This window comes from Urocitellus parryii, chromosome 9 (assembly GCF_045843805.1).
Source record: "Urocitellus parryii isolate mUroPar1 chromosome 9, mUroPar1.hap1, whole genome shotgun sequence".
Lineage (NCBI taxonomy): Eukaryota > Metazoa > Chordata > Mammalia > Rodentia > Sciuridae > Urocitellus > Urocitellus parryii.
The window spans coordinates 740,569-767,890 of NC_135539.1; the positions used below are offsets into that span (position 1 = coordinate 740,569).

Sequence of the window (27,322 nt, forward strand, 5' to 3'; positions counted from 1 at the left end):
AGGGCTCGAGCTGCACGCCCTGGCGAGGCTCACACTTTAGCCAAAGTTTGCGTCTCTCAGGACAGGGCTGCAGGTGGGACTGGGTGGTCTGTGCAATGCACAAAACCGCTGGACTAGTGGTATCGGGGACTGCACACTCGTCAGGGCTCTGCTTACCAACCCCGGCGTCCTGGCGTGGGGCTGCAGCAGCCCAGGGGAGGACGTTTCATGATGGACGTGAAGTCATCATGAGAGGTAAATATGTTAACCAGGCGTGGTGGCGCACACCTGTAATCCCAGTGGCTCAGGAGGCTGAGGTGGGAAGACTGCAAGTTCAAAGCCAGCCTCAGTAACTTAGTGAGGCCCTAAGCAACTTAGCGAGCCCCTGTCTCAAAATAAAATAAAATAAAATAAAATGGGCTGGAGGTGTGGCTCAGTGGGTTCAATCCTGGGTACCTAAGTAAATATTAAATAAATAATAAGGGCTGGGGGTGTAGCTCCATGGGTCCGGTGGTTCAATACCTAGTACTAACCAAGTGTGTGGGGGAGGTATGTGACTCTCTGTGTCAGATGTGGAGTGATGCTGCCATCATCACAATCCTATGAAGGAAGGAGTTGGGATGTCAACTCGCCCCTCAACTTCTCTGGGGATCTCTCTGGGGGTACGGGTGCAGTGTGCTGGAGGTAACCCCTGAGCCCCAGTAGCAGTGGGGGTGGTGCTTTGGTGTGACAGCATGGCTGCACGTGCCTCGGACGGACCTTCTCCGACCCCCTCTCCCAGGCCTCTGTCCCTCGGGTGCTCACCGCCTCCCGGCCCCAGCCGTCTTCTTCCGACACCTCTGCCCCTCCTTCCCTGAACTGCATGAGGACCAGGGGGCTGCAGCTGCGTCCTCTCGGCTTACTCTCCCTCCCGCAGCCTCCTCACCTGCAGAGGGAAGGTCCTCGCAAAGTCACCAAGTGCTCTGCAAATGGGAGAGAATTATGCCGCTCTCCCAGGAAGCTGCAAGCTGACCCAACTCTGCTGTTCACGTGGAACACCATGCTCACGGCTGGGTCTCCCACCCAGCACCCCACCCCTCCTGCCCTTTGTGAACCCCAGGTTCTGCAGGAGGACCCCTTTCCCAAATCTCCAAGAACAAAACCCAGACAGGCCCCCAAGGAAATGAATTGCATACATTTTTTAATGGAAATAAGAGCGCCTCCTAAGTATTGCTTTTACAGGTATATCGCAACCAAGTATTCACACCACCCACATTTTCAAAAATATATTTCTGGCCAGAGGAGCATCGTGGCCCTGCTCCAGCACAAGGCCTCGGTCCTGCCAACTCAACGAAAACCAGCCACTTGAAAGGAGCAGTCAAACCTGCCCTGTCCCCAGGTTCCTGGGCTGCTGCTCCTGGGCTACTCCCTAAACAGTCGCTGCACCCAAGACCAGCCTCAGGCTAAACCCAGACGGCTGAAGGCTCCACTGGCATCGAAGGAGCCCGGAGGTGCTCTCTCCGGGGTGCAGCGGGGAAGCAGGTGCCGCCAGGTGCAGACTCTGGCTGTGTCCCGTAAACATCCATCCCAAGGCCAGGTCCTCTGCTGCGGCTCAGGTCTTCGGGGAGCCCCCCCGGGCTTGGCCCTCCTCGGTCTCCTTCTGCTTGCTTGGGGCGGGTCACGCAGCTCTTTGCTGGCACAAAGCCTTCGAGGGGATCAGACCTGAGGAGGAGAAGGGGCTTTGCCAGCGAGGAGGCGCTGCCCTGCCACTGGCCAACCTGCCAGGCCTCCTGCAGCCCTCCCACTTGGGAACCACCAGAACCCCGTGACTGGGCTGGGGTCATTTTACAGTGATCTTTATTACAAACTCTTGATGAGTTCACATGGTCCCTGAGAACCCAGGCGAGGGAGGGGAGCAGTGCTGCGGGGATGGGTCGCTGCTGTGGGGAGGAGCAGGCCTGGGGCGGGCGGGCGGGCGGGCTGGGCAGCTCTCCCACCTTGCCGGAAGGTGGTGGCTCTTTGGCCACAGCCAGGGCACTCAGTGGAGGCCCAAGTTGGCTCTTCCTCCCAGGACATGGCACGTCCCTTCGGCCCAGCCCTGTGGCAGGCCCTCTCCTTCCTTCCCCCCCTCTGTGCCAGCTGGGTGCCAGCATCTCTGCAGCACCTGGGGTTCCCAGCCCCCCTCCTTTGAGCTCTCACCAGCCCTGCCCTGGTTCTCCAGAATCAGTCAGAACTCTCAGGTTGCACGTGCAGTGTGTGTCCTTCAGCAGGGCACTGCTGGCGTCGGGCCAGGGCATTTTTTTGGGGTCCTGGGGATTGAACCCAGGGTGCTTTCTCACTGAGCTAGGATCCCAGTCCTTTTTATTTTGTAACAGGGTTTCGCCGAGTTGCTGAGTCAGGCCTCACACTCATCCTCCTTCTGCTCAGCCAGGTGTGTGCCACTGTGCCAGTGGGGCAGGACAGTTCTTGGATGTGAGGGGACCGTTTCTGGGCATGGCTTGCTTACTGGCATCCCTTGTCTGTGACCACTAAATGCCAACAGCACTTCCAGCTATTGTGATGGCTAAAAATGTCCCTGCCCCATTTCCAAGGGTCACCTATAGGGACAGAACCGCTTCCACTGAGAACTAAGCATCATTTTACAGGCTAAACCCGAGGCCCACGGAAGCACAGTGACCTGCCTAGAGTTGGACAACGCAAGAGGCAGGGCTGGCGCTGCACAGTGACGACTCTGGGAAGGAAGCGAGCGCTTGGTGAGCTCTTCCCGGGCGGGCCTGGCACTCACCCTCCCAGCACCCTGGCCTGGTGGCTGCCAGCCCAGCGCCCGCCTGTCTGAGCCTGCTTGGCCCTAGGCTGCCAGAGCTAGTGTCTCCCACGGCTGCCCTCCCCTGGGGAGGACCTGCAAGGTGCAGGATCCACACCCCGCTCCCTCACCAGAGGCTGGCCAACTCTGAGGCGCATTCTGCATTCACTCTGGTTCCCGAGTTCTGGAGTAAGACCAAGCTAGGACACAGGGTACCCTACTCAATGACATCGCTTCCTGGTCTCTTCCCTTTCCTGGCTCACTTCCCACCTGGGATCGTCTCCCAGATCAATAACCTGCACTTGAGTCCCTGTCGTCTCAGTCTGCACCTGGGAGAGCTTGCCAAGATGGCGCGTTACATGGCCGTTCCATTCCACCCGCTGTCCGCCTCCTGGGTGAGGGACTATGCCATTTGGTCCCAGAGCCCATTCCAGGCGTGTGGACCAGGTGCTGGAGGCCTCACCCCTCGCCTCGTGACTGCGACAGCTGCTGGCCAGGCAGGGGCTCCCCGCACACGTCACAGGAGCTCACCCCCAGCCTGTGCAGGCCCTGCCCAGCCTGCGGCTGGGACTCCCGATGCCCCCCGTCTCACGGTATCCACTGGCCGGTCGCCTGTTATGACGAGGCCAGGTCTCCATGTCTTATAGTATCATAAAGTTCTTCTGTTTTCAAAATACTTATTTCACTCTACAAAGAGCTGACTTAGCACCACCAAGTAATAATAGTGCAGGCAGCAGCGCAGAGGACATGACAGTGTCACGGGAGGCCTGGGAGACCCTGACCCCAGTTGGTTCCCCTCCACAGCTGAGAATAAAGGGGCCTGATGAGGGCGGTGATGTGCCTCACGTCACACAGAGTTGAGGAGTGACGTGATCCGTGGTCCTAGGTTTCAGTGCATGTGGCTGGGGATGACCCGGGAACAGTCTGACTTTCCTGTCACCCGCTCTGGCTGCGGTAGATCAACCCCCTGGTTACTCTGGCTTGCAAGTGCAGCTTGGCAACCCCAGTGACAACCACCGTGGAGGCTGGCACTCTCCAAGCGCTCCCAGCCTTTCCCTGGCGAGGGCAGCTGCTCTGATCCTCTTGGCTCACTTACTCCTGAAGACACCCTCGGAGGTGAGGCCAGGGGGCCTGTCACCTGCATTTTGGACGGGGCTCAGAGGTGAAGAAAGGTGTGCAAGACCACATGGCTTGCAAGGGACAGCGCTGGGGTTTGAAACTCCCACGTGTTGGACATGGTGGAGCACGCCTGTAACTCCAGCAACTCAGGAGGTTGACACAGGAGGATTGCAAGTTCAAGGCCAGCCTCAGCAATTTAGAGAGACCCTAGCTCAATAAAAAGGCCTCCAGCCTGGGCACAGTGACACAGGCCTACAATCTCAGTGGCTGGGGAGGCTGAGGCAGGACGGTCATGAGAGTTCAGAGCCTGCCTCAGCAACTTGGTGAGGCCCTAAGTAACCCAGCGAGACCCTGCCTCTAAACAGAATATTAAAAAGGGCTGGGTGTGTCTCAGTGGGTAAGCACCCCTGGGCTCAATGTGGTACCAAAAAAGATTAAACAAATAAAAAGGGAAGCGTGCAGCTCAGTGATAGAGCACCCCTGGGTTCAGTCCCCAGTACCAAAAAAAGAAAGAAAGAAACTTAGAAACTTCCGGTCTGATCCCAAACTCCTCTCAGCACCTGAGGTCCGGCGTGGCAGCTGAAGAGCAGCCTGGAGCTGCAGCTGTGGGGTCCCAGCAGCTCTCCACGCCTGGCAACTGCACTTCAGCTCTCTGTGGCCACACCGGTGGCCGTGCCATCACACGTGTGCACGGGGTGAGAACGCCGTCTCTTCCCACCATCTCTCGTGTCCCCCGCCCTCCTCCCGCTCCCCCGGCCCGTCCCCGGTTCCTCCATTCTTCCCTTTAACCTCAGAGCTAGTCTGCTGGGCCAAGGCCACCGATGCTCTATCATACGGGAGTCCTGGGTGCCTGGCCACCAGAGGGGACCTCCTGGACACGACCATCTGGGAGATGGCCAGGCTGGATGGTCTAAACCAGAGGAAAGCGAGTAGGAGAAGGTGCAGAGATTGTGAGATACAGGCACCCTCTTGATAGTCGGAATGCAGAGAGAAAATGCCTGTGAGAGCAGACAGACGGGCCACGGCCGCTGGCTTTTGGTTTCTTTCTGAAACTGCAACCTTCCATTACATCATTGCAGGCCGTTCCCCAGGGCTGGACCCAGGGAGCGGCTGGCAGCTCTTCTCTGTCAGGATGACACTGGGAACTGGATCTGTCTGAAGGACTCCTACATGAGGACCTGGCCTACGTTAGGAGATTATTCTTGTGTCTTATGGGTGCAGAGGGCGATGCTCTGAACGTGTTGGTGGGGGTTCTTTTGGGCAGTTCTGTGGCCCACCAGCTGCTCCTCTGGAATAGGCTTGTCTGGGCCACTTCCGGCTCTCTCTTCCTGTGCGACTGCAGGCAAGTCACCCAATCTCTCTGGTCCATTCCCTCATCTAGAAATGGGGTCAATGCCCATGTCATCAAACACACACAAGGCACCAGCCCCTTCCTGGGTTCATCCCCAACAGTGGCAGGGAGCCCTCTCAGTGCTAGGAGACCCTGACTTCTAGGACTACCACTGTGCACCTACTGGATGACCAAACCTAGTTGGTGAAGGCATCACCCAGACATGACCTGCCGTGTCTCTGCTGCTGTGCGGCCATCTGGGGCCTCCATCCTGGGAGTAGGTAGTGCAGCAAGGGGGCCTTCACCTCATGTCACTGCCAAGGACATGGTTGGGACCTGGCCATCTCCCTGGCAGCTGCAAGGGCCCGGAAAAGGAGGACTGTCTGTCTCTGCAAGGGTCCATGTCCCTGGGGGAAGCCAGTGTCATGGATAAATCAGGGCCATTTCTCAAGCTTGGGTTCTGATGTCTACGCTTGTTATCAAGTTCATCGGCCTAGGTCTACAAAGTGCCTCCAGGCGGTGCCTGCCCAAGACTTGGGAGCCTTCCTGAGTCTTGTCAATCCAAGAATCACCTGGACATTACAGCACAGCTTGAGTGTCCCTCTCCCAAGTGCCTGGACTACAGTGTTTCATATTTCAGATCCTGGTATATTTTCATGAACAAAATGAGTTATCTTGGGGATGGAATCAAAGTAATTCCTTTAGGTTTCACCTGTGCCTGTTACATAGTCTGAAGGTAATCTTAAAGGCTATTTTTAGTGCACCTGCATTCTGACTGCACGCAGGTAAGGGGAGGAATACTCTACTTGTAGCAACATGCTGAAGCTCAAAAAGTTTTGGATTTCAGAGCATTTCAGGTTTTCAGATCAGGGATGCTCAACCTGAATTTTAAATTGATGTAGTTTCTGGGGGGATTCTGGGGATTGAACCCAGGGGTGCTTTATACTTGATCAATGAGCTACATCCCAGCCCTTAAAGTTGCTGAGGCTGTCTTTGAACTTGATATCTTCAGCCTCTTGAGTTGCTGGGATTGATTACAGGAGTGCACCACTGTGTCCAGCAATGCACATCTTTTTTAAACTAAAGTTTAAAACCCCTTCATGTCACTATGATAAAAAACACTCTCACCTGTCGTAAACAGAAGGCAATGCTAAAAATACAGTAAGGATTAAACCACTAATTCTGGCTCCAGGTCCTTGGCTGCCCCATTGGTGTGGAGCTGGTCAAAAGGGGAAAGCACTGGTTCCCAGGAGGGTTGGGGCACCGCAGGCTCTGCTCTGTCACCTCTTGGCGCTGGATATCTGGGAGGCCCGACGCGGCCACCTCATAGCTGGGCATCTGGGGCGAGGCCTGAACCTCCCCAAGCCTCAGTTTCCCTCCCTGTGTAATGGAGCTAATGAGCCCTGCCCAGGCAGCTTCAGGGTGACTCAGGTGAAGCTAGGGAGGTGGGAGGGTGGTTATTTTTAACCACCCAGCCAAGCCCTGGGCCAGGAAGGAATCCCAGGAATGAAGCCCTCCCCAACAGGGAGGGAGTTCCCAGCCCTGCAAGGCCATGCTTGGGGCCTGGGACAGTTGTGAAGAACTTGGGCACTTGGCACTCAGGGTACTGCTTTGTAGGCAGCCTGAACACACCTCCTCCATGCTGGCCACAAGCAAGGGTGCCCAAGGAAAGAGGGAAGGCTTCCTGGGCTGCAGCCCTCTGGGCTGACACATCAATGCTGAATGCATCCTTTATTGAGTGCCAATTAAACACAGGTCACCTGCCCACTGAACTGGCACAAGCCCTTAGGCATGTTCAACTATCATTCCCACTTCAGAGAGCACTCGGCTTGGGGAGATGTGCCCAACGGCAAAGCCCCTAAGCAACAATTTTAGGGGGATGGCCTTAAGTACCAGGCACACACAGTGAGCAAGCACTCTCCCTGCACCGTGGCTGAGCCTCATCATCCCTTCAAGACAGTGCCAGCCGGATGTTGGCGTCTCTGCTGCCTCATAGCTGCTCACCTTCCTTTCAACAGAGAAAAGGCCACGGACCCGAGGCCTACAGCTGCCGGGGTATTTGGCCATAAGTTAATGACTTTGGCACCTATTTTTTACCGACACCAAGTCATGATGGTTTTCTCTTTACAGTGAAATAAACATTTTTCAGAAATGAATCCACATAGGCAGGAGGTGTGGATCAATGGTATAATATTTGGACACTGAGCTCCACCCCCTGCACTACCAAAAAATAAAACAGACAAAAGTAGACTTTTTTTTTTTTTTTTTTTTTTTTTACAAACAGAGCACTAAAACTATTGTAATTCATCCTAAATCATAGATTATAAAGGGAGAAACAGTAAATTGACAGTTGGGAGACTTGGCAAACACCACCTTAGCCAAGTGATCAAAATGCACACGACCAGCCAGAGGCCAGGCAGCAGTGCCACCAAAGGAGGCAGAGGGAGACATGCCCACTTCTGAACTCCGCCAAGAAGGCACCTGGGTCCCAGCAAACATCAGGCCAACCCACAGGGAGGGAGGGAGGCAGCCAGCGTGCCAGATGGCGAGTGAAAGACAGGAGACCACAGGAGCTGTTCCAGACTGCAGAGGCCCAGAGTGGAGCCAAGGTCACCTGGGATCACTGAGGTCCTGGACGCCAGCTCCACCTTTCATTGTTTAAGGGCCCTATTGGGACAAATGGTAAAATTTAAGGAACGCTGCTGAGCGGTGGCCAGGGATGGAGCCTAGTGAGAGAGCGCCTGGGTTCAACCCTCAGTATCCCTGAAATGTTTTGGGATAAAGGAGCATGACATTCAAAACGCACTCCCAAAGGGTTGAGAGAAATAACTAGACACACACACACACACACACACACACACACCAGCACGGGGAGGCAGGAGTGCGCAGTATGCACAAACGTCAACCGGAGCTTCTGGGTGAAGAGTGTGGGGAGTCTTTATGTTCTTCCTGCAACTTTGCTTAAGTGTGAAATTATTTTGAAATAAAGTTTTTAAAGAAAAAAATCAGAAAAAAGGGATCAAGAGTACACACGAGTGTGGGAGACCTGGCAGAATCCGAGTTTGTGTTTGCCCTCCTGGTCCCCGAGTGGCAGTGGCAGTGACAGTGCGGGGCCAGCAGGGTGGCTCGCTTCCCCCTCTAGGCCTCAGCTCCTTGACTTGCAAGACGGGGACCAAGAGGTCTGTCCCTTCCTTGTGGTCACGGCTTCCCAAATGCGTTCAGAAGTTCCAAGGACAATGGCAGAAAAATCAGAAGTAAAAATGGGCGACAAGAGCTTGCCTTTTCATGGTTTAGCAAAACAGACTCAGGGCTGAGGGTGGAGCAGGCTGAACTCTCCACTCGTGAGGAGCCAGGCCCTGGCATCTCGGTTGTTCCGAGATAGCCTCCTCCTGTCCAAAGGGGTGGCCAGCATGGACCTGCCCTGTGGCCACAGCTCTTCTGGGTGAGCCTCCTGTCAGAACAGGGCTGGAGTTGGCCTTGCCGGGACTGTGCCTCCCTCCCTGCCGCCATGTCTGTCTTCCTGCCGGGTGACAGCCTGGCCTGGCTTCTTGGATCTGCCTGGCTGGCTTCTTGGATCTGCCTGGTCCCCATGGAAGGGGTGAACTTCTGAGTTGGGTAGTGACATGACCAGCCAGGGTATTCTGCTGACAGCACAGGTCACACAAGGGCAGAGGGCTGGTGGATCAGGAAGGGGCAGTTGTGTGTCCCCCCCTCTCCCCAGAGACATGGGAACCTGGGAAGCCCTGAGAAACTACAGACTCCAGGGTGGTTACCCTCCGTTCCAAACCCCAGCCGCAGCACACCACACAGACTCTGGCGGCAGCTTTCCCTAGTCCCCTCTCGCAGCACTCCTGTGTGCCCAAGGAGAGCTGGCAGGCACCCACCACCTTCATTAGGAACCAGGACAAATCGATAGAGCTGAGTCGCCTCTGTACCTGAGCTGCTGGGACAGGAGGAATCTTCTGGTCCCCGAGGCCAGCCGCAGCACTCTTTCTCCTGGGAAAGAGTGAGCTTCTGATAACCTGCTCATGCTGCTGGGCAGTGATCAACCTCTAGGAAAACTGCAGAGCCAGTCCCCAGAGCGCCAAGGGTCCCGGGTGGGAAGGCAGTGGTGGAGGTCTGTGTGGGTAGACCACTCCTGGACCTTCCCTGGGCTCAGGCAGCCGGTCCTCTTCTGCTCATCATGGGATGTAAATATCCAGTCACGCACATAAGTAAGGTTTAAAACCCCTTTAAATGCATCTACAAGGGCCCATATGTACCTACTTCTAATTACAGCTTCCCATTAACAATAGCAGCAGTTAATGTACTGTTTACTACATACAGGCGGTCTCAGCACTTATCCCCACAATAAGGCAGCTTTTCATTATGCCTGTTTTATAGAAGAGGAAATGGAAACATGGCAGGGATAAACAGCATGCCCAATGTCACAGCGAGGCCTGTGATTTGAACCCAGGCACTCTGAACCCAGGCCCTAATGCTGCCTCCCCAAATAGGGGCTCAGCACATTGATGAGAGCCTGAATTATGTGGCTACACAGGTAACAGAAAGAGAGACACTTGGAGGGAGCAAATGTCGGTACCCCTTTCCACTTGAGATCCACCCCGGCCCCTCTGCCTGGCAGGCCCATGCCCTTGGCGTTGCCTGGCTGGGCTGGTGCGGAACATGTGTCCACACGGGAACGAGTGAGACAGAAGAGCTGACCCTGCTGTTCCTCTGCTTATGGAAAGGGGCCCAGAGATAAGTTCAGTCATTTGACCTCCACAGCTTTCCCACAGGGCCTTCCTGTGACTGGCTGCCCCTCCTGGGTCTGGGCTTCCCAAGCTGAGGTCCAGGTCAGTTTGGGTTTGGGGATGGGAAGAGGGGAGTCCTGAGTGTGGCTTCCAACACAGGCCAAGGTGTTTCCCAGCCTCTCCCCCGACTCCTCCACTTCCCCAGGTCAGGCCTGTTACTCCAAGAGCTTTGCAAGGGTATCCCTGAGAGACACTTCCTGCTGTTTCTGCTCAAACAGCATTTGCTGCAAAATATGTCAAAGCATTTGGGCTTCAGTTTTCAGTCCAGAATATGCCAATGTTTTCATTTGGAAACGGAAGTGTTTCTATTGATGTGGTAAGAAGATAAAATAAGATGTTCTTCACCAAATTACACTTTATGAAAGTCAAGTTCTTGACTTGGGGATAGGGATTCATTTTGGAACCATGGGGGTCTAGCACACAGCCTGGCAGAAGAACAACAGAGTCAATGTTTGTTGAGTGGCCAAATGAATGAACATGTAAAGAGCTTAAAACCAGGAGTATAGGGTTTACGGTCCATGTTCAGTAGATTTCGAACACTGGGCCCCGGAGGCTCACCTGATGGTATTCTCAGTCCCTACTTCCCTGAAGTCACTGACCTGCCTCATCTAAGCCTGCTACCTCTAGCTAGACAACTGACAGCCCCCAGCTGGCTTCCTGCTGGCACTACCCTTCAGCCCACTCTCCCCACAGCTGCCACAGTCATCTTTACAAACTACCCTGCCTAAAACCTTCCAGTGGCTGTTCACTGCTCTTGGCTGTGGCGTCCCAGGTCTCGGAGGTTGTGGTGTGGTCCCTGCTCCTCACCCCTGACCTCTCTGGGGCTGCTCTCCAGCTGTGCTGTCTTTCAGTTGGTGGATAGACCAACTCTTTCCCAACTCTTCCCATCTCAGTGTCCTGGTATTTGCAGTTCCCTCTGTCTAGATTGCTCTTTCTGGATCTTTGAGTCTGGCTCCTTCCATTGATTTAGGGCTCGGCTTAAATGTATCATGTCTTCAGAGAGGACTTCTCTGACCCCCTAACTAAAGCAGCCTGGCCCTAGTCTTAAGCCTCACCAGTATCTACCAGGTATCTACCAGGTGCCAGGCTCTGGTGCAAGTGCTAAAGACACAGCAGTGAACACAACAGGGAAGCTCACAACCTTCTTGCATGTCCTCAGAGCTCGGTAAAAAATCTCATTATCTTGGCTGGATATTTGCTAGTCTTCCTCACCAAATGCCAGGCGTGCCAGGGCTGAGTCTGTCTTGCTCACTGCATTCACTCCCCAGGCACAGTACTGAACCAGTAAGCATTTGTTCAATAAAAAAACGGATGGATGGAAGGCAGGCAGGCAGGCAGGCTGGGGAGATGCAGAGCAGCTGGCACACACCCCATCTGGCACTTGGCTCTTGCTAGGATCTCAATTAGCTCAACTAAAGTTTTCCTCAAAGAAACCTCACTCTGGACCCCGTAGGTAAGCCCACTGCTCCCAGCACAGCTGCAGCAGGTCCTGCCCCACCCTCTACAACAACGTTTGCTTTCTCCCATGTGCCTATGTTGAGACCCTGTTCTCAATATGATGGTACTTGGACCTGGGGCCTTTGGGAGGTGGGTTAGTCATGAGAGAAGTCCTGGGAGCAGGTTTAGTGCCGTTAATAAGAACTGTGAGGAATAAAGAAGTTAGCCAGCCCATGGTAGTCTGCTGGGCATCTGGAAGTGATAAGAAACCCTGACTATGGTCCTGTTGGCAAAGACAGGCAGCCCCGGAGAGGAGAAGACTGCCTGCTTGGGGTGAGTGGCACCAGTGTCTGCTTTCTAAAAGAAGCCCCTGCCCAACGTCTCAGCACCCCCGCTCACTGCCACTCGACCCCGTGCCCAGGAGAACTCCAGCATCATTTAGCCCCAGGACTCAGTCAAGGAGTTCCTGTGTGCCCCAGGAGGCAGCCCCTACCCACGGACCCTGACAGCCTTCCTAGTACACATGTGTGTTCTCTCTCTCTCTCCTTCCCTCCCCCTACTCCAGCTGCCTTGTTGGGTGATTTTGGTCGGTCTTAGTCCTCCCTGTACCTTCATTTCTCTACCTCTAACATGCAACATGGGCTGGGCTCAAAGCTCCCTGGCTGAGCCCAGAGGCAGGACTTTTAACACCTCAGTGCAACAATCCTGTGGTTCCTTAAGAGTCCCTTGAGGACCTGCGAACACTGTAGACAAAGCCAGCTCCAGCACCAACCCCCAGCCTGCCTGCTCTGTGAAGGCAGCCTGCAAAACTGGCAGCCCCTGCAGATTTCAGCTGCAGAGCTGACAAGCTGGGACACCCTGAAACCTGACTCCAATACAGCAGCAAACCCAAGGCCAAAAGGAAGTACAGAGTCCTCTGCTGAAGGTTTCTTCTCACAGCCTTGGCCTGGGGGACCCTGCACTTAATCCCCACCCAGTCCCTCAAGGGGCCACAGTGGGAAGGTGGCCAGTGCCTTGGTCTCTACCCCTAGTCTATCCTCCCAGGACTAGTGAGAATCCCCCAAATGCCAAGGTCATCATCAAGACAGGCAGAGGCTGGGGGGAGGAGCGATAGCTCTGCTTCAGATGGACTTGGGTCCAAAGGCTCTTTCCACAGCATTCAAGCTCTGGGGGTAACTTCCATAGCTACCCAAAAGGTAACTTAGGGTCCCCTCCCTCTTAAGCAGCTCTCCTTTTCCCTGGGGGAAGCTTTCTGGCCCCAATTGAGGACCCAAGAGACGTGCAGCCATTCCTAACAGCCAGCTAGACCTGAAGGAAGTGGACAGAGGAGTCAGAAGCCTGGGAATGCCTCCTCCCTGTCCCACCCACCCTCACCCCGAGGGCACTTACAGGCCTCGGAGGGCTCCTCCTGGGGTCCCATCCGGGTCCAGACAGCGCACCCAACCAGGATCGTGGAGGGGAGAGGGGAAGAGTAGTCCACCCTACTCCAAGTATCCATCCAAGACGTCGAGCTCCGAGTCGGTATCGTAGAGGCCGGAGCCGGGGTCGGAGAGCACGCCGAGGTCCACGAGCGCTTGGTCCAAGTCCTCGGGCAGGAAGACGAGGCCCACGTTGAGGACGATGTACTCCATGAGGAAGGCGTAGTAGAGGATCAGCACATTGACGAAGAAGAGGCCCACGTAGAACATAGAGGGCAGCAGCGGCGGCTGCACGTAGGACACCAGGGGCCCCAGAGAGTCCAGGTGGGCTGCGACCCGCGCGCCGGGCATGCAGGGGGCGGCGAGGGCGGCGGCGGCCGGGCGATCCCAGCGACCTCAGCCGCTGCGGCGCCCGGGCGGCCGGCGAGGGGGCAGCTCAGCCATCCAGGGGCGTCCCGGGGCTCGACCGAGGCGGCGCTGGACCCCGGGTGGCCTCCAGGAACGTGCGGCGGCCGGGGCGGACGCGCCTGGATCCCGGAAACGTGCCGGACGGGGTCACCGCACCCTCCAGAAGTGACCACCCGGCTCTCTGGACCCGCGGGGCGGCGAGGCAGGGCCCCCCGAAGTGGCCAGCGACCGCCCGGTTCCTGCGGTGCGCGGCGTTCGTGCTCACAGGCCCTCGGAGCGCCAGCGCGACCCCCACCGCGGCTCAGCGTCGAGGGCCCGTCCCGGCTGCCGACTCTGGCGCGCGCCGCAGCCGTTCCTCGAGCCCCCTCGGCGCCCCCGCAGGCCCAGCGCCCAGGGCTGCGGCCGCCGCGTCGCTCCCCGGGTCGCGCTCCGAGCACCACCCCCCGAGCGGCCCGGCGCTCATTGGCGCGCGGCCGCTTGACCGCGCTCATTGGCCCGCTCAGCGGCCGCGCTCATTGGCCCGAGCCGCCGGGGGGCGGGCACCTCTCCGCCCCGCCCCTCCGGGCGCTCGCCGCGGAGCGGCTTTCCTGCGTCCCGACTGAGTGTGCTCCACTCTCAAAGGAGCTGGGCTCTGCGGGTCCCAGGAGTCACAGGGAGGGGGCCGAACACAATCCAAACTTGGACGTGTCGCCAGACTAAAGGCTGGAATAAATCGCGGATTCTCTCTGCACCTTGCTGGACTTGGGTATGGTGCCTCGCCCCCTGGGGACTCAGTTTCCGCAGTTTTCAAGGAGGCGACGGTGGGGAGGGGGAATCAGTTCCGCAGATCTCGAACATTCCCACAATGCAGGGGCTTTTGTTTGTTAGTTTGTTTCAATCAGTGCACCCTCACCTCTCCAAATTCTGCTGCAGGGAGAGCTGCCCCTGGCCAAGCCGGGATCTTCATTTTAGGATTTGGGGAACACCTGGGTGAGGTGAGGAGAGTCCCAAGGAGGTCGAACCTTCAGCCAGTACTTATTGTTTCCTTTTACTTTATAAACTGTGTTTAAAAACAATAGTGAGGCACTCGCTAAACAAACGACCAGTGAGTACACAGACAAGTGAGTCTCCCACCCATTTCCCTGCTCAGAGGCAACCGCCAGCGGAGACTGATTTTGCCTAAAGCATCTTCCAAAGCAGTTCAATGAACCTTTACATCTAAGCCACACCGAGATGGGTGCTTTACATATATTGCTTAATTGAACTCGGACAAGTTGCCCTGTTTTACAGACGAGGAAGCCCAGGCCAAGAGAAATGGAGAGACCCTGAAGCTGCTGGCCCTGGGTGCGTTTGTTTCGAGGCCAGAGCATGCTCTTTTTACTCCATGACTTTCTTTCACTCCCTCTACATAAAATTCCAGACGAACTACTGGCCCTGCACTGTTCTCCATGCCTCCAGTTCCAGGAGACAAAACAAACCATCCACTCATACACTGCTAATATTTATTGAACACCTACTGTGTACCAAAACTCTTGTTGGCATTGGGGAGAACACAGTTAATGGAATGCTACAGGACTTAAATAACTATGAGGGTAGAAATGGATGACTAGGTAGATAGAGAACAGGGAAATCTTGCTTCCACCCAGTCTCCCATTTTCAATTCAGTTGAGAAATTTAGATACATTTTGGCTTATGTAGAAAGTTGTTTCCTTTTTGTTTTTGATGTGTTAGTTTGGGAGATTGCATGAATTTGGGGTGAAGACCGGAGATATCCTTTGAAAGTACAGGATGTTCAGTTTGGGTACATTGTTGCTGGCATAGCTTTCAACATACATATTTTTTTAACCTGAAGTTGAAAAAGGAAAAGGCTCAGAGGACAAATAAAGCCGTTAAGGATTTGGTGCAGCTTTGGTGTATCGGAGCATGGAAATTATAGATACCTGAGCTTGAATGCTGATTATGCAACACATTTACTGCTTGCCCTAGGGCAAGTCAATCTGTGACTCAAGGTTCCTGGAAGATAAAAATGGGGAAAATAGTAGTATAGTGAGTACAGTAATAGTGACAATTAAATAACATACCTAAAGCACTTAGAACAGGGGCCCATAGTATGCACCATGCAATAGCTAATCTTATCATAAAGTTATAATGGTTAATAAGGCAGGGACTTTTCACGCCTCTACGTCTGGCTCCTCCTCAGGGCTCCGCCCACCCGGGCCGTGCTGCAGCCTGTCTTCCTCTCGCTCCGCCTCTCGCGGAGGCCGCATGATGTATGCCGGGCCTTGTAGTCCGTTCGCGGAGTCCTGTCGCCGGGGGCCTCGCGGGCGAACTGCAATTCCCAGCGTCCCTCGCGGCGGCGGCCGTAAAGCGCGGCGGTCGAACGGCCGGTTCCGGCTGAATGTCAGTGCGGGGCTGTGGGCCGGGGAGGAAGGTGGCTGGCGGTCCCGCCACCACCACCTCCGCCGCTGCCTCTTCCACTTGTGCTGCCGCCGCGGGCACTCGCCGCTCGGCTGGTCGAGCATGAGACCGTGAGGAGAGCGACGGGCCGGGGCCGCCGACATGTTTGGCCGCTCGCGGAGCTGGGTGGGCGGGGGCCACGGCAAGTCCTCCCGCAACATCCACTCCTTGGACCACCTCAAGTGAGTGTGCGGGGGGCGGGGGCGGGGGCGGGGGCGAGGCCGCGTGGCGGCTCCGGGGCGGGCCGGGGCTCGGGGCGGCGGGCGGCGCCGGGGTCCTGCGGTGGAGCGCGAGGACTCGTCCGGCCGCCGGGTGCGAACCCTGACCCCGCCGCTGCTGGCCGCGTGACCTTGGGCCAGTCTCGAGCCTCTGGAGCCGCACCCGTCAAGTGCCCGGGGAGGTTCCGGTTCGCGGACGCGGGCTCGGTTCGGGGCGGGGGACGGGGGCCAGGAGCTTCGCGGGATGGGGCTGGCTAGGCTGCACCCTCCGGGGTCCCAGGCCTGGACCTGGAGGGGGGACGTGCTCAGCCTCCGTTTCCTCAGTCGTCCAGGAGTCGAGAGGCAGCCCCTGCTTCCTGGAGGGTTTTGAGGGCTGGTTGGGCGAGAGAAGGAACAAGAAGCCCAGCACACGCACAAGTGCCGGTCATTAAAGAACAAGTGTCACCCGGCGGAGACCTGTCCGGGACGGCCCGCGCAGAGCTGTGGGAGAAGCGGGAGTGCAGAGATCCGGAGCTGGCCCCGGGTCGACCTGCGTCCCCTCCTGACCCCACCACTTAGTGGCTGTGTCACCTTGGACGAATTATTTCACATCTCTGAGCATCCGGCCCCCATCAGCAAATGGGCCTGGTGTAGGTCGTGTCAGGATTCAGTGCTGTCATGCGTGGAAAGCCACGAAGCCAGGATTGACACAGTCGCAGCACTGAACATTAGAGTTTACCAGGAAGCAGGTGGCCAGTGTCGGTGGCTGTGTGTTTAGCCCTCTAAGGTCTTCCCAGACCACCCCACCTAAAGTGCTCTCCCTACCACAGTTCCTTCCTGTTAGACCTTTGACCTGATGTCATTCCTTGCATTCCTGCTGTCTGCCATTATCCCATTTGTTTTTTTTAACCTCTTTTCTGTGTCTCTATTAAACTGGAACTTGCAGGAGGGCAGAGACTGCTTGGTTTGTTCACAGTTGTGTACCTAGAAGTTAGCACTGCCCCCCCCCCACACACAGTAGGAGCTCAGTGGGTACTGACTGAAGAGTGAGCAAATCAGAGGCAGTGACTTCAGGGAGGACAGGGTAGGGGTGCCGGGGGAGGAGTAAGAAACAGGCTGTGTCCAGAGGGAGCACCTGAGGGAAGTAAGAAGGATGGGGTCCCGTGATGGCAGGGAACTAGAGGGAAGTTGGGGTCTGTGGCAGGGATTAGCCAGAGGGGAATTAGATGGGGGCTTTCCATTTGATCCTGAGGAAGGGAGAGAGTTATGATTTTCAGCTGTGACGTTTCTAGTATGGAACAGGCATTTAATGAATGTTTGTGGGTCCTGAAGAGTGGGGGACAGGATGATTTTAGAGGTGGTGGGGAGAGAAGCCGAGGAGAGGAAAGAGGTTCAGGACAGGGACAGGGGTTGGTCGGCAATCAGGAGTCTTTAATGGGAGGGCAGCTGGCAAGGAAAGGGAGTGGCTTGAGGATTTTAGGAATTTATCAAGTGGGTGGATGTGGCTGAGAAGGGGAATGTGTTTATCCCAGCGGTTGGGCCTCCTGCCAGCACCCAGGTACTGAAGACTCCCCTAACTCTGCCTGACTATAGCCCTTTTAAGTTACTTTAATATTTATTGAATGCTTTTATTCTGTGCCAGTTGCTTGCTAAGGACTTCCCATGTGATATTTCCTTTGGTCCTCACAAGTCTATGAGTTATAGGAATTTACTGTTTCCATTTTATAGAAGTGGAAACTAAGGTTCAAGGAGCTTAAGTCATGTGCCTGAAGGTGACAACAGCTGAAGACTGTGAAAGCCATGTTTGACTCTAGAGATTGTACTTGTTACACTGGCTTTCTGAATAAAACTTCTGGTTGTTAGTTTGGGGAAACTTGACTCAGCTGAGTCCCGTCGCCAGCAAAGCATCTTTGCTGACCAGCCACCATGCCTGGGAGCTCAGAGGGTCTCAGGTTCCTTTGCAGTATCCTGAGAACTGTCCAGGTGCATTGTTTAGGTCACTGGAAACCAGAGCTGTCTGCCCTGGATCAGCCTGATCTGTGTAATCCCTATTACAGCCTCAAGAACCTGGTGATATGTGATTGGTGTGGGGCTTAGAAGATCCCAAGGTGACTTGGGAAAAAGTGCCATAAACAACTAGTGCCCACCCCTGTGCTTGCTCTTGCTGTACTTCACTTGGCTCTGGTAATAAACATCTTGGGTACAGAACAGCTCATTCCCTGAGAGAGTCTGCAGGCTGGTGGGGAGGCAGCTGAGGAGCCAGTGACTGTACAGTATGTCAAGTGTTGGGATCAAAGGAGGCCCAGGGTTCTGTGGGATTCCTTCTTGGAAGCTTCTGGAGGAGGCACCATTAGAGCGGAGTCCCCAAGGATGGCCAGGAGTCAGCATGTGGAGATGGAGGGGCACCATAAGCAGGACCTTGGGGTGTGTGGTCTGTCCAGATGGGAGGTGGTAGTTGTAAGGAAACAAGGCTAAAGGTAGAAAGGGACTAGGGCTTTATCTGACACCTAACTTTCCTGATTGTTGGGTGACCTAGAACTGAAGGGTTTCCCAGAGCTTTGGAATTTCATTGCTGAAATTGGGAAAGTTCTGGACAAATGATACATATTGGTCACCCTACCAGTGACAGTTCCCAATGCACTCTTGCCTCAGGGCAAGAGTGTCAGCGTACATCATTATGGAGAGGAGTGGTGAAGACATTTAACATAATTTAGAATTGATTTGTTTGGTTGTTGTGGTGTTTGGCACACAAATCATCTGGAAACCACTCTCTTTTTAAAATAGAATTTTTTTTTTTTTAAGAATAGTTTGAGGTTTACAGAAAGATTGAGAAAATAGACATAAAGCCAGAGACCCTTTTAAAATCAGTTTATTCTTCACAGCACTCCCAGCTTCAAACTGGAAAGAAAGTTTCCTATTAGGATTTTACTTTTGCTAAATAAGAGAAGACCATTTTCCCGCTGAATTGAGTTAGTGGCTTAGTTGAGGCATACTGTAGGAGTCAAGAGGTTATTTGCTGCACATCTTCAGTAGTTTGCTGCCCAGACTAGTGGCCAGGCTATGGCATTAACTGACAAATACTTATCACCAAGCTCCTGCTGGGCCTTGTCAACCACGTTAAGTATTTGGACTTCAGGCTACGCACTCACCCAAAGAGGACTGTGGTCTGGCTGAAGTTCACAGAATGGGCCAGAGGAGGGCCAGATAGGTGGGCGGCCACGCAGGGGCCACTGTCATCTTCTCCTACCTTATTTTGGCAGCCTGCTGTCATCTAAGTGTATTTCACGTTGATGGTCCTCTTCCCCGTGCTCACCTCACCTGTCCGTCTGTCCACACCTCGCTCTCCACACTTGAGCTCTGCTTTCTCCCGTCCAGAGGCCTGCCGCCAGCCCTGAAGTACTAACGCTCCTTCAGGGTGCCCCGTGGGGTTGGCCAGCAGGAGGTGACTCCTCTGTAGCTTTCCTTGTGTGTGCTGTTGGTCAGCATGTTCTTATGTTCCGTCTTCTCCTCTTGTGAGCCCTTCAAGCTTCATCCCACCTTGAGTCAGATCCCCAGGAAGTGGTCAGCACTCCTCGGCCTTGTCCTTTTACCATCAGAAACCGTCTTAGTTTGCGTCCGCCACTCTCAGTTGTCCTAGTGCGTCTGCCAGTGAGACATGTGCTTCAAGAGGGCAGGGAGCTGCGTGGCTTGTTCAGTGGGTCTGCGGGATGCTCTCAGGCCTGGCTGGTAGTGGGTGGTCAACAAGTACTTGTCTTGGTTTCGACAGGCGAGTGCCGGCCAGCCTTTTGAACAGGTGCTTGCCTTGTCAGTGCTCACAGAACCTCTGCAAGAGCATGCTCTAGGGCTGAGAGCCCGGCCTGTGCCCTCACTCTGTATCCCAGGCCCGGTCTCACTCGCTGGCCCCGTTTGACATCTTTGGCTGGTGAGTCACTGAACCACTGAACCAACACCTTTCCCTCACCCTGCAGTCCAAGTCCAGCCTGGTGGAGCCTCTCCTGGTTCTGCCATCCAGAAGGCTGGACAGTGACCAGATGGCGGTTTTCAAGGCTCAACGTGGGATCTCTGGGAAATGGCAGGAGGGTCTCTACCCTGATGCTGAGTAGGCTAAACAGACTGAGGCCTGTCCTGCCCCCCCACCCCCACCCCATGCTTGAGACATGGCTATTTGGAAGTCGTGTCTAGTCCATAGTGCTCCTGCCATTCTGCTTATCTTTTCTCACACTCTGGCTTGAATATGAGTTCAGGGTCTCTCTAGGAGCATCCTAAGATCCTTAGATGCATATTTTGGTACGAGTCATAAAACCTGTGGCTATCTTAAGAAAATGCTGTCACTGAAGACTACTGGAACTTAGTGGGGCTTTGCTAACTGCCATGGTTTAACTTGTGAAATAAGCGACTCTCTTGAGAAAGCAGGGTTTGGTGAGGTGGGATTCGTTTGTGTCCACAGTCCTTGGTGATAAACCTCTAGTGTGCTGCTTGTGTGTTGGCAGCATGCTGCAGTGTTCGAATCTCCAGGCATTGCAAACTCAAGCTCAGCTGGCAGTGTAGAATTTGCTGATGTGCACGGGTCTCATGTTGGGACTGCACTTCTGCAGAGCTTCTCTTGGGAATGTGGTGGTGCTGACTTCCAAAGAAATGGAGTAGAGTCAGTTGTGAGGACTCCTTACAGTCTGCTAGCATTTTCATGCCTTTTTGGTTTGGTTTTCTTGTGTGTTAGATATTTGTATTTTCATGTACGTGCTTGGCTAGTGAAACCATTTTGTTGTTGTTGTTTTTGTTTAACTTCATTGTTTGCATTTTATCCACTAGAATGGTTGCAAACTGGAGGTCTGGAATAGACTGCACAGCTCTAGTCCTGGCTGCAACCTGTTTGGATGATGATGATGATCAAGCTGATGATGATGATGTTTGGATGATGATGATGATCATCAAAATGAATATACTCAGAGTTTGAGAGGAAATTTTTCATCTTAACAGTTGTTAACCTTGTAAGAGAAAAATCTTAATTGGCTCTAGTTAAGTGTCAAAGGCAATCATCTGTCCTCTGAAATTTACCTGAGACAGGGACTCAGCTTTGCATGTGAAGCTTGTCATTGCAACATTGTTGATCATCAAAGCAATTATGAACCTTAATGCCCTTCAGAAGGTAGGTGTTGTGCTTGTCCTCTCCGTGGGGGTACTATGTCGCCATTCCACATATTTGCAAACATTTGCTAATAGCAAAAATTCTTTTATTTTAGCACCAGATAGGAAAAAATGATGGGCATGGTAATGAACTTACCACATGAACCCCAACTATGTAAATATTGATAGCAAAGAAAAATATAAGTATGGGTCACCAGTGGACAGTAGCATACCTGACAATTTCCATTTCTCTCTGCCTCTTTTTTGTTATCAAAATTTCCAGCCTTTCTAAAGTGTATGTTACATTTCTGATCAGAAAGTTATTAAATTATTTTTATCTCTGAGATGGTTCAATTACTTCATCTCCCAAAGCTCTGGGATTAGATGCAGTATTAAAATAATAAATCTTAATTCATTCACCTTTTTCCTCCCAATACTTTCAGATAAGTGTATACTGAGGGTCTTTACCTAAAACAGTGTGCTAGGACATTATGGGGACAGGAAGAAGAGCAAGATATAGGTGGAACCGTCATAGAGCTTCGGAGCTGAAATCTAGTAGGTATTTCTATATCCCAGCAACAACCACACAGAAAGTGGGCATGCCTTCCCAGCTCCTCTGAAGGCTGAGGCAGGAGGATTGAAAGGTCAAAGGCAGCCTGGAAACTGGGCGAGACCATGTATCAAAATAAAATTTAGAAAAGGCTGGGGATGTAGCTTAGAGGTAAAAGGTGCCTGGGTTCAATCCCCAGTGTCCACTTTCCACTGCCTCCACATGCACACAAAGGACATCAGCTACCTAGGAATCTAACGAAGGGTATGTAAGGTCCCTATCTAGAAACACAGAAAGAAGTGCTGTGGCTGTCATGTCACACTATTGCAAGGATGTCAGTTCTCCAAATTTAGTTATCAATTTCAGGGCAATCTCAAGGGAAATCTTAGTATTTTTGGGAAGGTGATTATTTTAATACTTATGTTTTAGTTTTAGGTGGATACAATATCTTTATTTTTATGTGGTGCTGAGGATGGAATCCAGTGCCTCACAGGTGCTAGGCGAGCGTGCTACCACTTGGGCCACAACTCCATCCCTGGGAAGGTGATTTTAAAATATATCTGAAAATGCAAAGAGTTTAGATGGCCAATAAAAACCAAAAATAACAAAACAAAACAGAAGAAGTTGGAGGACATACATTACCACCTGGCTGGTTTATTATAAAAAAGCTTCAGTAATTAACCATCATGGTGTTGGCACAAGGACAGACAAACAGATCAATGAAACTAGAGCGTCCAGAAAGGGACTCACACAGGCAGCACCTGATTAATGACACTGGAGGGCAGTAGAGAAATGAGGGCCTTTCAGCAGGGTGTGGGGTCAGGTGGACCACCACATAGGGAAATGGCGATTTGGGCCCACACCTTACACCAAACACAAAAGTCAGTTCCAGATATACTCTGAGGCAAAATGCAAAAGGTGAAACATTATTAGAAGAAAATATCATTTTTTCATGACTTTGGGATAGGTAAGGATTTCCTAATCTTGCTATAAAAAAACCACTGTAAAAGGGAAAGATTGATAATTTAGACTGCATTAAAACTAAGAGCCTCTGTCATCAAAACACCATTATAAAGAGAATGAAAAGGAAGCCACAGCCAGAGAAGATGTTTGTGACGTGTATCCAGCAAAGGGCTGACGTTTGAACATGGAGCTGGGGCCGGGGCTCAGCGGGAGAGCGTTGCTGGGCATGTGTGAGGCCCTGGTTCCATCCCCAGCACCAAGAGGGAGGGAGGGAGGGAGGGGAGGAGCTTGGACTAAGAACCTGGACAGGGTCGTGGGTAGGCCCCTCTCCAGAGGATGTTCAGATGTCCATAAGCGCATATCGAATGGCCTTGGTCTTCACGCAGTGATGTCACCACACACCAGCAGAATGGGTCCGCTGAAAACGCTGAAGAACAGCAGATGTGGACAGGCCCTGGGACAGGTAGCTCTCAGATGGTGCTTCCTGACTAGGGAGCTGGGTGGTCACTGATGGTCCCCAGCCTCAGGTACTATTTTGGCTTGTGCAGTGATGGCAGTGGGCATGTCCCCGGGTCACTGTGAATCTGAGGGTCGGTGTCAAGCCCTTTTTCAGTGCCAGGCCCAGCAGACTTATAGAATATTCTCTTCAGAACTCGCTCGCCACCCTGTCTCTGTCCTAAAGGCCTCCTAGCAGCAGTTATACTAGTTTTTGTTTGTTTTCTTGGAGATTTGTCAAAGCAACAACAACAATGACTAGTACTTGTCCTACACATAGTTACTGCCAGTTATCTCTTTACTTACTCAGTCCTCCCAACGCCGCCATAGTAGAGAGGTGCTAATGTATTCAGGTGCCATTGCTGCTGCCACTTCACAGCTGAGATAACTGAGGCACATCGAGATGACGGAGCTTGCTCAAGATCATCTAGCCCATAAACAGCGCAGCTGCACTCAGACCCGGCAGGCTGGCACCGTGTCTGTGATTAACCTGAGTACTACACTGCCTCTCCAGAAGCTACCTAGACTGCACACTTCCTGCTCTGGACCTCCCCTCACAGTGTCTCCTTGAGTCTGCTTTCCCTGACCTTGGTGAGCCTGAGTGCACCTTCCTAAGCCCTGGAATATTACTGATGTAATCCAGGAAGGATGTTAATAATGGCCCCATCATACTAACCACAGTTTAATAGTGATAGCAGCTACCCTGCTTCTTTGGTGTGCTCACCTGTGCCAGGTGTTGTGCTTGGCTCTTTCTGCACATATTGAATCTCTGAAACAGCCCAGTGATGGGACTCCACCTGTTGCCACTATTTTATAGAATCCAGGTTGCTGAGAGGTGAGAGGAAGTGCTTTGTCCAGGCCCACAAGTTAGGAAGTGGCAGCACCGGGGACCAAGCCTGAGTCTGTTGGACTCCAGAGACCGAACTCTTCACACCAGTCTGTGCTGTCACATGCAGGGTCTGGCACTTGGACCCTAGCCTATTTTAGCTTGTATGCTGTGATCAAATGTAGGTTATGAAGACCATCCCCTGCCCCATTCAGCGTTGACGGGGTACTCACTGAGTACCAAATATTTTGGAGTGTACTGGGGTCACCAAGATCAACAAGATGGTGTTTCAGACCTTGAACTCTAGTAAAGGAGGTAGGTCATTGTGTGATATGTGCAGTAGCTAACACCCAGGTGCCATGAGGAGGGACCAGGCACATCTAGAGGGGTGAGGGCAAGGGGGCCTTCTTTAAGGAAGTCATCACAGGAGGCATGGAGCTGGGCTTTGAGAGGTGAGCAGGAGTGTCCAGGCTGACTGGGCAGCAAGGGCACGAAGCCAGTCCGCTGTGGTCAGCCTGGTCCTAAGACTTGAACCTCTTTGGGAGCCTTCAGACACCCTCACCTAGGCCACCACCTCAGGTTGAGCCAGGAGTGTGTTATATGATGCTAATGAACATGTGTCATTTACACAGAAAAAAATTCCAGAGAGGGGAGGATCCCTCTCCCTCACTGCCACAATAAACAATACTTTGTGTCACTGACAGGGTGTTGGGCATTCTGTGCACTTCATGGAGAGTGTCACTGATATCCACAGCAGGAGTGATATGGTGGCTGTCATACTTGAGAGGGGTCTGGGACTGTAACTCAGTGGTAGAATGTGTGCTTAGCCTGCCTGAGGCTCTGGGTTCCATCCATAGCCCTGGGTGGGGGTGGGGGAATGACAAAACTACCCATAAATACTTTAGTGGGCTGGGGTCCTGCCACCTAAGAGCCTGATTGATTGGGGCTGCAGTAAGGAGCACCTTAAGTAGGTGGTACAGGAGGCCTGGGAACCACAGTTTGGAACTCTTTGAACGTCACAGGGCAGAAGTACTTGAAGTGAGAGAGACCCCGTAGGTCCTACACAGTTCATCCCGGGGAGTCCAGTGCTGTGGTGTTGCCCTATCACAAAGGGAAACTTACTTGTGCCCCCACATGTGGCATTGCTGGTAGATTTGGGCACAAATGGTGAAGGATTTATATTTTTGGAGAGCCACTTATTGCGTTTTAAAAATTATATGCAATTTTTGATCCAGTTAGTTGTTTGGTTATACCATGTCTTTAAAGATAACATACAGCAACAATATTTTTTGCTTTTTTGTTTTTGTGGTGCTGAGGATTGAACCCAGGGCCTTGTGCATGCAAGGCAAGTACTCTACCAACTGAGCTATGTCCCCAGCCCCAAACAGCAACAATATTAATTAGTAAAATCCATCCCTGTGCAAGCAGCAGGTGGTTCCTAATTTTCCCATCTGCAAGGTTCTGCCTCTCTGTGCCCTCCCATTTTTAGAGACTGTAGACAGGACAGTCCTATAAAATCTCTCCCTTTCTTGCTCTCACCAGCCCTGTCCCGATCAGCAAACTAGAGAGAGCTATAAAGGAACATCAGGAGGTGACTTTTCCTGAGTCACTTCCTCTTCCGTCTGCTTTTCTTTCCCAGGCCTCAGGCTTCCTTGACCCATGAATTTCCCTGGACCTGTGTGGTCCCTTGAGAAGCTCTGGTAGATGCACTCCTGGGGCGTCAGGTCAGGCTGCTGGTCCCATGCTGCCCAGGACTAGCATTGCTGGTTCTCCTCTCTGCCAGCAGGGAGGCCTGGAGGAGTGACCTGTGTCTTCCTGTCTGGGCTGGCATTGACTTCGAGGCCCATGTGGCAGAAGGACAGTGCTGTAGCCTCTTAAGCCCACTCAACTCTGAATTTAGCAGTCTGTGCTCTGCGAGTTTGACCATTGTCCCTGGACTGCTCTCATTCTGTTTTAACCTTAAGTTCTAATGAGCCTGCTACACTGTGAGAGGGATTATCCCAAGGGTAATTTTTTTTTTTTTTGGTACCGGGAATTGAACCTGGGGACACTCAATCACTGAACCTCATCCCCAGCCCTATTTTGTATTTTATTTAGAGACAGGGTCTCACTGAGTTGTTAGCGCCTCCCCATGGCTGAGGCTGGCTTTGAACTCGCAATCCTCCTGCCTCAGCCTCCCTAGCTACTGGGATCACAGGTGTGTGCCACTGCACCTGGCCAAGGGTGATCTTTACTGCACAGGTTTTTTGTCCCAGTCGCTGGCTTTGGCACCCATCTCTCTGAGTCTCTGATGCCTGAGCCCTGTGTCTCCGCCTGCGTCAGAATCAGCGGGGAGTGTGCTTCCCTCTGCATCCAGACTCCTCCTGTCTGGCCTGCCTTCCAGCCAGTCCTCTTGTACCCTGAAGTCTGAGAGTGACTGTCCTCGAGGGTTTGAGGATGATTCTGCCTCAATCTAATAGCCATTGTCCCTACTGTTTGACTTTCAAAGCGTAGCCTGCCATTTTTCTTGGGTGAAATGTGTCTGATCTGAATGTCAAATTGTGCTGACCAGATCTGAAGAAGCCCTGTTGTGTTGTCTCCAGATGTCACTGGAGGGCTTTGGGCCTGGCTTCTGTGTTCATTGGTGACCTTCCTTCCTTCCTCTGTCTCAGGTATCTGTACCACGTCTTGACTAAGAACACCACAGTCACAGAGCAGAACCGGAACCTGCTGGTGGAGACCATCCGTTCTATCACCGAGATCCTGATTTGGGGAGATCAGAATGACAGCTCTGTATTTGAGTAAGGGTTTCTAGTGCTTGTTTTTTGATTCTCCCTCTTCCTTTGAATGTTTTTCCAAACGTACACCATGAGTCATTCCTGATGAGGCCAGAACCTGACGCTGACTTAGTCTCTCTATAAAACATGCTTTAAACACAGTAGAAGTGCAAGCCCCAAAGGGGGAAGTTATGGGAATGAGTGTCTCCAGAAAACCCCAAAATGTCATGAAAAGTTTTCCAAGAAGCCTGATTGTCCCATTAAGGGAAGGAGAACGTGTGCTGAGTGTAGCCTGGCCTGGAGGAGCCACCAAGGACCTGTGAGGGCCAGGCACAGTGCCGAGCTTTGAGGACACAGTCCAGGGAGCTTCCCTGCCCCCGGCGGAGGCCCTGTTGGTGTCCCCATAGTTGCTTAAGGCCATGGAGCAGGTAGGTGGTGAAGGAGGCCAACACCAGAGCCCAGGAGGGCTGCTCCCCTTTTTGCACTTTCTAAATGAGCAGTCTCAGGCCAGGTTTCTTGTCTTCTGAGCCTCAGTTTCCTTGTCTTTAAAGGAGAAAAAGAAAGTCCCCTGTCTGGTGTCTGGTACAGAGCAGCTGCTCATGGATGATGACAATTGATAAAAATAGGTGTGCCTACTGGACAGTTAGAATGCAAAGACCCAACCATGAACTACCTCCCCGAGAGACCTGTCTCAGCGCAGAAGGATTTG

The 27,322-nt window shown here is 53.0% G+C and overlaps 2 protein-coding genes across 3 annotated transcripts in view; one reads left to right on the forward strand and one right to left on the reverse strand.

The window, feature by feature from the left end:
- Positions 1 to 1,142: 1,142 nt before the first annotated feature.
- On the reverse strand, positions 1,143 to 13,681 carry Dexi (Dexi homolog). 2 transcript variants are annotated; one of them, XM_026380011.2, is made up of 2 exons: positions 12,830 to 13,681; positions 1,143 to 1,680 (listed from the first exon to the last, which is right to left on the reverse strand). In XM_026380011.2, the coding sequence occupies exon 1, from the start codon at positions 13,207 to 13,209 to the stop codon at positions 12,922 to 12,924; it is 288 nt and encodes a 95-aa protein (XP_026235796.1). In that variant the 5' UTR covers positions 13,210 to 13,681; the 3' UTR covers positions 1,143 to 1,680; positions 12,830 to 12,921. The 2 variants fall into 2 exon arrangements, with proteins under 2 accessions (XP_026235796.1, XP_026235797.1); XM_026380012.1 differs by lacking the exon at positions 1,143 to 1,680 and adding an exon at positions 7,505 to 7,877.
- Positions 13,682 to 15,609: 1,928 nt separating this feature from the next.
- Clec16a (C-type lectin domain containing 16A) overlaps positions 15,610 to 27,322 on the forward strand; it is a 143,365-nt gene continuing 131,652 nt past the window's right edge. Inside the window, exons 1-2 of the mRNA XM_077802656.1 lie at positions 15,610 to 15,884; positions 26,509 to 26,637. Coding sequence (XP_077658782.1) covers positions 15,805 to 15,884; positions 26,509 to 26,637 — 209 coding nt within the window. The 5' untranslated portion in view covers positions 15,610 to 15,804. The remainder of the gene's footprint in view (positions 15,885 to 26,508; positions 26,638 to 27,322) is intronic.

Coding starts and splice junctions, on each gene's coding strand:
- Dexi (XM_026380011.2), bottom strand. CDS start 13,209: ATGCCCGGCGCGCGGGTCGCAGCCCACCTGGACTCTCTGGGGCCCCTG.